Consider the following 11125-nt stretch of genomic DNA (forward strand, 5'->3'; position numbering starts at 1 on the left):
AATTTTTTACATCTACAATATGTGGTACAATTCGTGATTACATTTTAAAAAGTCAACTGGTTTCATAATCTATAAAAAAAAGTTACGTCATTACGTTTTATTTACAAACGTCTTGCGCGCTTAGTGTGTCATTTACGGTAAGTCCCTCCCCCATGCGGAAGTAAGTTTTCTAGTTGGGATGGAGTATGTTTCACAGCATCCTCGTGCAATTTAATCAACATCTAGCTATTAAAAGCTCACATTGCTTTATTTTTCCCCCCTATGTGCTTGAGCTAGTAGGGTGTAGGAAGCATGGCGTGCGTGGCTTTTCAAACACAGCTGTCGTCCATCATGGAGGTTTTGGTGAAGGCAGCGGTGGCCGAAATCAGCAAGCTGGTCGATGACAATAGTGCCTTCCTGCACCTGGAAATCTCGCGCAAGCAGAGCGAGAACGAGATGTTGAAGAGGAAGCTGCTCGCCGTGGAGAATAAGAACGCGCAAATGCAGCGAATGTTCGGTAAGGGAGTTGCAGGATGGACGACTTCTCCTTGATATGCAGGAAATTTGATTTGTGGAACCACTAGACAAAGGTTAGGGGTTCAAACAAGAGTTTCAAGACAGGGTTAAGGCCTCAAAGTAGGGTTTCAAGCTATGTTTGGGGGTTTTAGACCAGTGTTAGGGTTTCATATTAGGTTTTCAACCCTGGTTTCGGGATTCAACCAGAGTTTTAACATATGGTTTCAAGGGAGGGTTAGGTTTCAAATTCAGGGTTTCAACTAGACATTCGTGAGTATTGATACCAGGTGTCGGTATCGGGTACCTATGAATGCTCCTGATACTTGGACATAAAAAGAAAATCTGACATAAGTCCTCCTCGTCAGTAGTTGGCGCCACACTGCAGCGGTTTGACACATCAGTGAATCATCATGTGCGTCGTCAGACAGAAAGAGATGTCTTTGTTTACAGTTTTCTGTCGTTGTGTTATTTGAAATGTTACGTATCAAACCTACTGGTGGTACAAGGGTAAGAGTCTCAAATTATTGTTTCAAGCCAGGGTTAGTGTCTAACAGAGCACATTCGCTCCCATTTACGGAGTGTCCCTGAACACACCTTGCGCATGGTAAACATGAATGGCAGCCGCATTGAATGGGTTGACAAATACAATGTTTATCCCCCGATTAATGAAGGCTCGTATATAATGTGTTCCGATGGGGGGGGTTTTCCCCCTGGAAGTCCCAAACAAATTCTGGCATTTTCTAAAAGTGTTCACAGACGCCAGAAAGAATGCGTTCTCAATAACGTTCATCAGGCAGAAATGAACTAAGTTGAGTTCACGTTTGCCCAAAATATGAACCAGTTCTTGGAACAACACTGGTTAGTTGGGGTATCCAAGTTGGGTTTCAAGACAGAGTTAGGGTCTCAAATTAGGCTTTCAAAAAAAGGGGGTTTCAAATTAGGATTTGAAGAGAGGGACAGCGTTTCAAACAAGGGTTTGTGTTTTGAGCCAGTGTTAGGGTGTCAAGACAGTTACAGGGTTTCAAACAAGCGTTGGGGTATCAAAGTAGGGTTTCAACTTCAGCCAGTGTTTGGGTTTCAAGTCTTGGTTAGGGTTTCAAACAAGGGTTAGGGCTTTAAAGTCTCCCTAATCGCTAAATGTGGAACATCATGTGACCAACGTGGAAAACAGGATAGCTGATTTCCTGCGTATACTATGCTAACGAGCATAACTACCGGTAGGCTTGATGATATGATTGTTTGAAGCCTAACTTGCTAAAAATGTGTTTTATTTTTGGCTGATGTCTTTGGACAAAAGTGAAATGTGTATATAATGTATTTATACAACTATGATATCATACACGTAAACACAAACAAAGCCTAAATACTGTCTCTTGTCATCTTTGGTGGCTCTGTGGTGACATCTTGTGTTTAAAAAAAAAAAGATATTACACAGGGTACAACATTAACGGTGGCCCTATGGCCCTGGAGCAGGATGGCCCTGTGTCGGGCTTTTACGAATTTCATAAGTACGATTAAATCATACTTTTTTTTTTTTTACGCCACATACTGTATATAGAGTTTTATTTACCTACATCAATCAAGCCATTTTACTGCACTGCACTGCACACATTTTAAAGACCGAACTTTCAAAATAATCGTGGCCAGTACCAGTTCTGACAGGGCCACAACAACTGATTGTAGATGTTTAAAGTTCCTATGAGTGCTTCCCCATTCACCTGAGCGAGGAGGAAGTGCTTTTACACATTTTGCCGAATGGGGAAGTAGGTTGCGCATATACCGGCTTGACTACATAATCAGGCAATAAAAAAAAAAAAGGAAGTAAAAATTGGCGCCTCAGCACTGAAAAAGCTCACTTGCCAGACATCATGTACAGTGTGCTGCTTCCAGATGGCATAATTCATATTAATTTGAGTTTACCAAAACATGTTTAATATTATGCTTTTCTTTTGACCAGAAAACCTGGTGGTAGACAGAGGAAGTGATGGAGGAAATGCTCCACATCCAGCAGGGGAAATCAAAGTGAGTCTCACAAACCTCTTCATACATGGCTGCTATGTTTACATTTCAACAAATATTGTGTGTTTAATACATTTCTCACATTGAAACATTACTCTATTAGGGTTAGTGTTTCAAGATTGGGTTAGGGTATCAAATGTTTGTTTTTAAAACAAGAGTTAGGGTTTCAAATTACAGTGGAACTTAGATTTAACAGACTAATCGGGGTGGAGGGGTTGTCCATTAAAGCCGACTGACCGTTAATGGGGAATAAACCCACAATTTTTTTTTTTTTTTGCAAGAATATCCCCACCCCAAAAACATGCATGAATCAGAATCAGAATCGGGTAAGTTGATAGGTTGATTGAAGACTAAATTGGCCATAGGTGTGAATGTGAGTGTGAATGGTTGTTTGTTTGTGTGCCCCCTGCGATTGGCTGGCGACCAGTTCAGGGTGTACCCCGCCTCTCGCCCGAAGATAGCTGGGATAGGCTCCAGTTTGCCCGCGACCCTGGTGAGGATAAGCGGTTTGGAAAATGAATGAATGCTGTATTTGCCAGAAAGTTGTTGTGGAGGCGAGTGGAGGCTCGCTTTCATGAACCCCAATAGGGTTCATGAATAGGTTCAATGCGCTTGCTTTGTTCACCTCCGTTACAATTGGATACCATAGAGAAGGGCTTTGCCAAAAACTGTACACAAGACATGACGAGCACTCCAGTAAACAACATCCATATATAAGATTAGATAGATAGGTCACGCTCCTTTTATGCTGCGTGCCTATGGCGACGCTAAGCTATTTTAATGCCTTTGATGTGAAAGTTGCCCCTGCCAACACGGCCGCCTTGTAGGCACATCTGTTACCCGAATCTAGTCTTCGTGTCTGTGACAACAGCGGCACAACTCAGAAATGTAGGTACCAGTCTCTGCCTGTCGATTGCGCCACAGCGCCAGTAGACAGCAGTGGCCAATTCTGGAATTAAGACTTTTGACAACTATTATACAAAGGGGCGTTTATAGTTCCAAACTGATGCTATTTTTTGTCCATTAAATCCAAAGTCTGTTAAATTGAGGCTCTACTGGACTGTAACAAGCTAGTGTTAGGGTTGCAAATAAAGCCATCAAGTTTGGGATTCAAATTCGGTTGTTAAAGTTTAAACAAAGATTATGGTTTTAAGACAAAGTTATGGTTTTGATTCAGTGTTTCAAGCCTGGATAAGGGTATAAAATTAAGGTTTCAAGTAGGCCTGTGCGATTAATTGAAATTTAATCGTGATTTCAATTTTGGCTTCTCACGATCATGAAAACATTATAATCAAAGAAAAACGATTAATGTGCAGCTGCGCGGGTTGTGTATGCAAATTCCTGCATTGTAAAAACACCCTGAACTCACAGGGTTGCTTGCAACAAGCGTGTGACCTATTTTATTCTGCCCTTCCTGAGCGTGCTTTGTAATGTTTATTGACACACCAGTTGGAGTTTCCTGTAAAACGAAACGCACAACCAAAAGAATTAAACGCATTGCATATTTAAATACGAGACAGAAAATCGCCAGCTTAATGCTAACAGTCAATGGAAAACCCCTATTGACTAGCTAAACTGTTGAATACCCAAAACTAGCCTAAGCTCACGCGAGGGTTTTGCCTTCAAATAAAAAATATTTCCACAGAAACGCCGTAGTAACGCATACAGACAGACAATATAACAATACTCACAGGCATACAGTGGTGTGAAAAAGTTTTTTCCCCCCTTCCTGATTTCTTAATTTTTTGCATTTTTGCAGTGTTTCCCATCCATCCATTCAGTTTCCAAACCGCTAATCCTCACTAGTGTCGCGGGCGAACTGGAACCTATCGCAGCTATCTTCGGGCGAGAGGAGGGGTAATCGCAGGGCACATATAAACAACCATCATCAAACAAATTTAAATATTAGTCAAAGACAACACAAGTAAACAAAAAGCAAAGTTTTTTTTATTATTAAGGGAGGGAAAAAAAACCTACAAACCTACATGGCCCTGTGTGTGGCCCGACATACAGTAAAAGTAAAATATGGTGGTTGTAGTGTGATGGTCTGGGACTGTTTGTTCAGGACCTGGAAGACTTGCTGTGATAAATGGAACCATGATTTCTGCTGTCTACCAAAAAGAGGAGAATGTCCACCCATCTTTTCGTGACATCAAGCTGGAACGAACCTGGGTTCTGAAGCAGGACAATGATCCAAAACACACCAGCAAGTCCACCTTTGAATGGCTGACTGGTGTGGCCTAGTCAAAGTCCTGACCTGAATCGTATTGAGATGCTTTGGTATGACTTTAAAAAGGCGGTTCATGCTCGAAAACCCTCCAATGTGGCTGAATTACAATTCTGCAAAGATGAGTGGGCCAAAATTCCCCCATAGTGCAATAAGAGAATCATTGCAACTTATCGGAAATGCTTGATTGCAGTTGTTGCTGCTAAGGGTGGCCTGGCCAGTTATTCGGTTTAGGGGGCAATAACATTTTCACACAGGCCCATGTAGGTTTGGGATTTTTTTTCTCCTTCTTTTCTGTTCTCCTTTATTTTTCTCCTTCACCTTCATTTAAAATTTCATGTCGACTTTGACTAATATTTAAATTTGTTTGATGATGGGAAACATTTAAGTGTGACAAAAATGCAAAGGAAGAAATCAGGAAGTGGGAAAACACTTTTTCACACCACTGTATATTCTTCCTTATCTGTGAACAACAAGTTTATTAGTTTTATTGGAACTTTCTTCGACTTTTTTTAAAAAATTTTTTATCTTACAGTAAATATGCAGCTCCACGCATGCATCGCACCACACTGCCTCTAAGAGGCCAAGGCACACATAGCAAGAACAGCTGATCGAGTCATTGACTGTATGAAAGGAAACGTTTTTTTTTTCAGTGTTTGTTTTAGGTCAATTAGGATTACTAAAAGAATTTGTCTTGCTTTTTAAAATTTTTATTATTTTAATATGAAATGATTTAGGCGGCACGGTGGAAAGACTGGTTAGAGCATCAGCCTCACAGTTCTGAGGACCCGGGTTCGATCCCTGGCCCCGCCTGTGTGGAGTTTGCATGTTCTCCCCGTGCCTGCGTGGGTTTTCTCCGGGCACTCCGGTTTCCTCCCACATCCCAAAAACATGCATTAATTGGAGACTCTAAATTGCCCGTAGGTGTGAATGTGAGTACGGATGGTTGTTTGTTTCTATGTGCCCTGCGATTGGCTGGCCACCAGTTCAGGGTGTACCCCGCCCGCCTCCTGCCCGATGACAGCTGGGATAGGCTCCAGCACGCCCGCGACCCTAGTGAGGAGAAGCGGCTCAGGAAATGGATGGAAATGATTTAGCTTTTTAAAAATGTATTTTATGATTGTTCTTTTAAGTTATATTTAAGAGAATTTTGATAGTAGAATAAATACAACGTTTTGAAATCAATGAATAATCGTTTTAATTATCGTGATTTCAAGATCAATCAAGATAAATGTGATTTATTATTTTTTTCCATAATCGCTCAGCCCTAGTTTCAAGCCTAGGCTAGTTCAAGACAGGCAAAAGGTTTAAATTTACGAATTCAAGCCTGGGCTATGGTTTCAAGTTAGTTTCTTGACAGGGTGAGGGTTTCAAATCAGGGTTTCAAGATACCCACAGGGTTTGTAATTTAGAGTTTTAAGTAGGCTTTCCACGATCAGGATTTTTGGGGGCCGATCAGCGAGTTTAAAAAAACAATAACTGATCATCGATCCGATCACATGATGGAGGAATGTGTCTATTTAAATGACCTGTTCATTTCCTGTATATACTTGTGTACTTAATTGCGAAAAAAAAATATATTTACAATAAATGTATCTTTGTTCCTCTTTTTATGCCAGTGAGGCATAGTGACAGACAGAACACATGGATGGTCTTCTATTAGATGGCAGGAAGTAATACAGTAATTAATGTATCTACTTTTTGTGACATTTTTGTTTTTTATTGCACTAGTCTGACATAGTGCAATCGTGAAAGAGCAAATTTGTCTTGTAGTCAATCCGGCATTACGTGTTGTCTGACTCAGACGTGTTGTCGGTTCCACACTGCCGACATGTTATTTGTTTTGAATAACTTTATTGGCTGTCAGATATTTACAGGACTATGCCAAAAGACACGCGACAAGGCTACTAGCTTTTGGATTCAAATATACTGTGCACGCGGCGACGCAGAGTTAATGTCTTTTGCGGAGCCGATCAATGAATTATGACATTAAAGCTGATCAATCGATCAGCATAAAATGCTAATTATCGGCCGATACCAATAAGGCCGATAAAATCGGTGTAAAGTCTAGTTTTAAGGCAGAGTTGGGGTTTTGAATTACTGTTTTGAGGCAGCGTTAGGGTTTCAAATGAGGGTTTCAAAGTTGAGTTTCAAGACGGGCTTGGGGTATAAAATTTGGTTTTGATGTCATAGTTGTGGTTTTGAAATATTTGTTCGGGAGGGTTTTTTTTTCGGGTTAGGGTTACAAATTAGTGTTTTAAGCCTGGGCTAGTGTTTCAAATTAAGGATTGAAATTAAGGTTTCAAGCCAGAGTTAGGGTTTCAAATGAGAGTTTCAAGCCAGGGCAAGGATTTCAAGCAAATCTGGGTTTCAAGACAGGAATAGAGTTTCAGGTTAGGTCTTGCGATAGGATTTCTAGCCTGGTTTCTGGTTTTAAAGAAGCGTTACAGTTTCAAATTAGGGTTTCGAAGTCCACTGTAATGGTCCACCTCCTCCTCCTTGTGTTGTTGAGTGCCCTGAGATGGAAGACGCCAACGTTTCCTTCACCGTCAAAGAAGAGAGTCCGGATGAGGCTCTGTGGATCAGGGATCCAGCCGGCTCTGGTCAGGAAAGAACACAGCTTTGCATGTGACACACAAGCTAATCGCTAACATCTTAAATGCTGACATGCTAAATGTACCCGGCAGGTTCATCTTTGCAGTACCAAAATGTGTCCGAGGGGTTTGAGGAGGACCGCCAGAAGACTGCCTCTAACTTTGGGGACTCGTTCGCATCGGGCAAGCATGGCGGCGAGGCGAGCGGCCTCCACTTGCTGGTCAAGACGGAGAAGGAGGAGACGGCGTGCCAGCTTGGCGCCACCAAACAAAACCAACTGGCTGACTTGTCCCTGGACGAGCGCGACCACCAGCTGTGGTCATCCATCATCGACGGGGACGACATTGACTCTGCTTTCCCGGACTTTTCCAGTGTGGTGGACGAATATTCGGATGCCTTTCCAGAGCAGCCGCGAAAGTCGGGCAGCGTCTCGCATCTGCCCTCGCAGCGGTCTTGTAATAGCGCCTACGATGGCGAGGACCCGGCGTCCTCCACCTTTCCACCCAGACCTCAGTCGGACCCACGCAAGGAGCAAGTCTACCCGCAAAGGCGTCCCGAAGTCGGGGAACCCGCGGACGAACTGGCAGCGACCGCCTCGCAAGGCGCTTTCGCCCACTCTGACACGACCCACCGGCCCTTCCCGCGAGGCTTTGCCTGCGCGCAGTGCGGCAAGACCTTCTCGCGCCTGCACCAGTTCAAGCTGCACCAGCAGAGCCACAAGCGCAAACGGGCCTTCTGGTGCGCCGTGTGCGGGAAAGGCTTCCAGTGCTCGTCGCACCTCAGCATCCACCACCGCACGCACACTGGCGAAAAGCCCTACGGCTGCCTGCAGTGCGGAAAACGCTTCACGCAACAGAGCAGCCTGCGCGTGCACCAGCGCACACACAGTGGTGAGCGGCCGTACAACTGCACACAGTGTGGAAAGACCTTCATCCTCATGCACCACCTCAAGCGACACTGCGTCATCCACACTTACGGCTGAGGGGCTTTGACAGCTTAGCATAGACATTGTACAGCTTATTTTTTGACCATGCAAGACGAAGGAATGGTGCTTTTCTTGGTTTTAAAGGCCCAGATTGGACCGGACTGCCTTTCCACGAAGCGGTATAGTTGTGTCAGGTACCAAAATACCCTGGTACCAGAAGCTCCTCTTAACAGAAACTCGCATGACTCAAGTCTGACTTGTTGGTTGAGGTTTTCCTTGGTTTTAAAGGCCAAGATTGGATATGACCACATTTCCACCGAGCGTACTGTGGTGATGGATATTAAAATGACCCACGCAAGGAGCAGGTGCACCAGCAGAGGCGGCCCCGAGTCAGGGAACTGACTGACGGAGTGGCAGCGGCTGCTTCACAAGTTGCTTTCGGCCATGCAGGCCACGACCGGGGCGCTGTCCGCTGCCCCTTCCATATATCGGTGCATGCACAGTTGTGACCGGCTGTTCGACTTCACCAAGTGTGGAATTGTGCTTGTTCCATTTGCCGTCGGCTACCTTTCTGCCCAGACCTCAGGTGGATCCACGCAAGGAGCAGGTCTGCGCGCAGTCAGGGAATTAACCGACAGGGCAGCGTCAGCCGCGTCGCAAGTCGCTTTCACCCCTGCCATCCACCAACTGGACACAGCCGCTTCTACACTGAGTGTGGCATTGTGCTTGTTGGACCCGCTGCCGGCTACCTTTGTGCAAGGAGCAGGTCTACCTGCAAAGCTGTCCCCAAGCCAGGGAAGCGTCTGACCTGGACGTCGCTCAACGGCCCTTCCACGCACCCGTGCACGACAGCGGTTGGACTCGCCGTCGGCTACCTTTGCGTGGCCGCGTGCGTCGCTTTCGGCCCTTCGGGCACTACCCGTCTCCACCGCCCTTTACGTTCACGCACAGTGGCGAATGGCCGTTCGACTGTGCCGAGTGCGGGCAGTATTGTGCTTGTTGGACTGACTGTCGGCTACCCTCCTGCCTAGACCTTAGGTGCACCCATGCAAAGAGCAGGTCTAGCCGCAGAGGCGTCCCCAAGTCGGGGAACCGTCTGAAGAGGTGGTGGTTGCATTGCAAGTCGCTTTCCGCCCCGTCTGCCACTAGCCGGACACTGCCCACCAACCCTTGGTGTGGGTCGCCTGCGCGCAGTGCAGCATGATCGTCATCCTCATGCACCATCTTCAAGCGACACCCCGTCATCCACACCTTAGCATTGACAGTTATTTTTTGACTATGCAACAAGAGAGAATGGTGCTTTTCTTGGTTTGAAAGGCCCAGATTGGACCGGACTGCCTTTCCACGAAGCGGTATAGTTGTGTCAGGTACCAAAATACCCTGGTACCAGAAGCTCCTCTGAACAGAAACTCGCATGACTCAAGTCTGACTTGTTCCCATGGAATTAAATCTGTGACGTCTCCTTTTAATTAAATTATTCTTGTTGAATGAATTGCTTTGGTGTGTCATCATGGCATCACAAAGCCATTACTGTACAAGTTAACCTGTGGTTTGATAGTCTTTATGGTATTCCTCATCATAATTTATATTTATGAAAATATCACAAAATACTTCAAGTAGCCACAACATTCAGGCAGTGGTTAAAATGTTTTGCGCAAATGGTAACAAATTAAGTTTGGCATTAGGGTTCAAATTAGGGTTTCAAGCCTGGCTAAGTGTTTCAAACAAAGGCTCAGGTTTCGAAATAAGGTGTCATGCCTACGTTTAGGTTTCAAAGATTTCAAGACAGGTTTAGAATTTCAAATTAAGGATGAAAGACCGTGTTAGGGTTTTAAGTTTTTTGTTAGAGTTCCAAATGAGGATTTCAAGACAGTGTTATGGTTGTTATGTTTGACAAGACTACAAAATACTTGTAATTAGTGTTTTAAGATTGCATTACGAAGGTCATGTCCATGTCATAGTTTGGTAGTTCTTTTCAACATTTGTTGCAGTCTAGGAGTTGCCACCAGGGAGCAGTCTAAATCTTAACTCGATGCTGTAGCCACAACAGGAACAGGAAAAATGTTTTCCCTTCATAAAATACCCATCATTCCATTTTCCGTAACGCTTCACTAGAGTCACGGGGACGTGCTGGCGCCTATCTTATCTAACTCGGGCCAAAGGCAGGGTACACCCTGAACTGGTCGCCAGCCAATCACAGGCCACATATAGACATACAACCATTTGCAACGGGCAATTTAGAGTCTTGAGTTAACCTGTCACATGAGAAAACCCACGCAGGCAGAGGGCACTGTGCCACCCACATAAAATACCTACTAAATGTAATAACTGGGCAAGAGAAGTGGGGTACACGCTGGATTGGTCCCCAGCAGGCACATGGCGAGAAACAAGAATTCACACTCTCATTCAAACTTTGGACAATTTCAAGTTTCCCTCTGACGTGCATGTTTTTTTTTTTTTTTTTTTTTTTTTTAATTCCCACAACACAGGAGGGTTGGAGCCCAGATTCGAACCCTGAGTCTCAGAACTGTGAGGTACACGTCCAATAACCTCTAACCTCCGTGCTGCCCCAAGATGGATTGAATTATTTTTTCTTAAAGTTGTACACACAACACCGCAAAATGACTGTGAAAGTTCATTTTGGGATGTTTTGTGTAGAATTTAAAGGAGAATGTATTCCACGTTGGAATAATGGTAACGTGAAGCACTGTGAAAACTTATGAGATGCTCTCTTATGTTGGAAACAAAAATAAAAGTCTATATACGTGTATGTCCAGGAGCAGTATATGAGGGTGTGGTGTACCTTCACTGACAGTCTGGCACTTTTATCCAGTGTGGCTGTACAGTCAACATGGTCTGCTTCA

At 44.4% G+C, this 11125-nt stretch overlaps 1 protein-coding gene across 2 annotated transcripts; it reads left to right on the top strand.

Moving 5' to 3' along the window:
* Positions 1–23: 23 nt before the first annotated feature.
* LOC133412066 (zinc finger protein 8-like) lies at positions 24–10730 on the top strand. 2 transcript variants are annotated; one of them, XM_061695100.1, is made up of 4 exons: positions 24–496; positions 2453–2517; positions 7254–7344; positions 7429–10730. In XM_061695100.1, exons 1-4 carry the CDS (start codon positions 292–294, stop codon positions 8316–8318), a joined length of 1251 nt encoding a protein of 416 aa, XP_061551084.1. In that variant the 5' UTR covers positions 24–291; the 3' UTR covers positions 8319–10730. The 2 variants fall into 2 exon arrangements, with proteins under 2 accessions (XP_061551084.1, XP_061551085.1); XM_061695101.1 differs by lacking the exon at positions 24–496 and adding an exon at positions 1012–1712.
* Positions 10731–11125: the final 395 nt, after the last annotated feature.

The sequence above is a fragment of the Phycodurus eques genome, chromosome 13 (genome assembly GCF_024500275.1).
Source record: "Phycodurus eques isolate BA_2022a chromosome 13, UOR_Pequ_1.1, whole genome shotgun sequence".
NCBI classification, from domain to species: domain Eukaryota; kingdom Metazoa; phylum Chordata; class Actinopteri; order Syngnathiformes; family Syngnathidae; genus Phycodurus; species Phycodurus eques.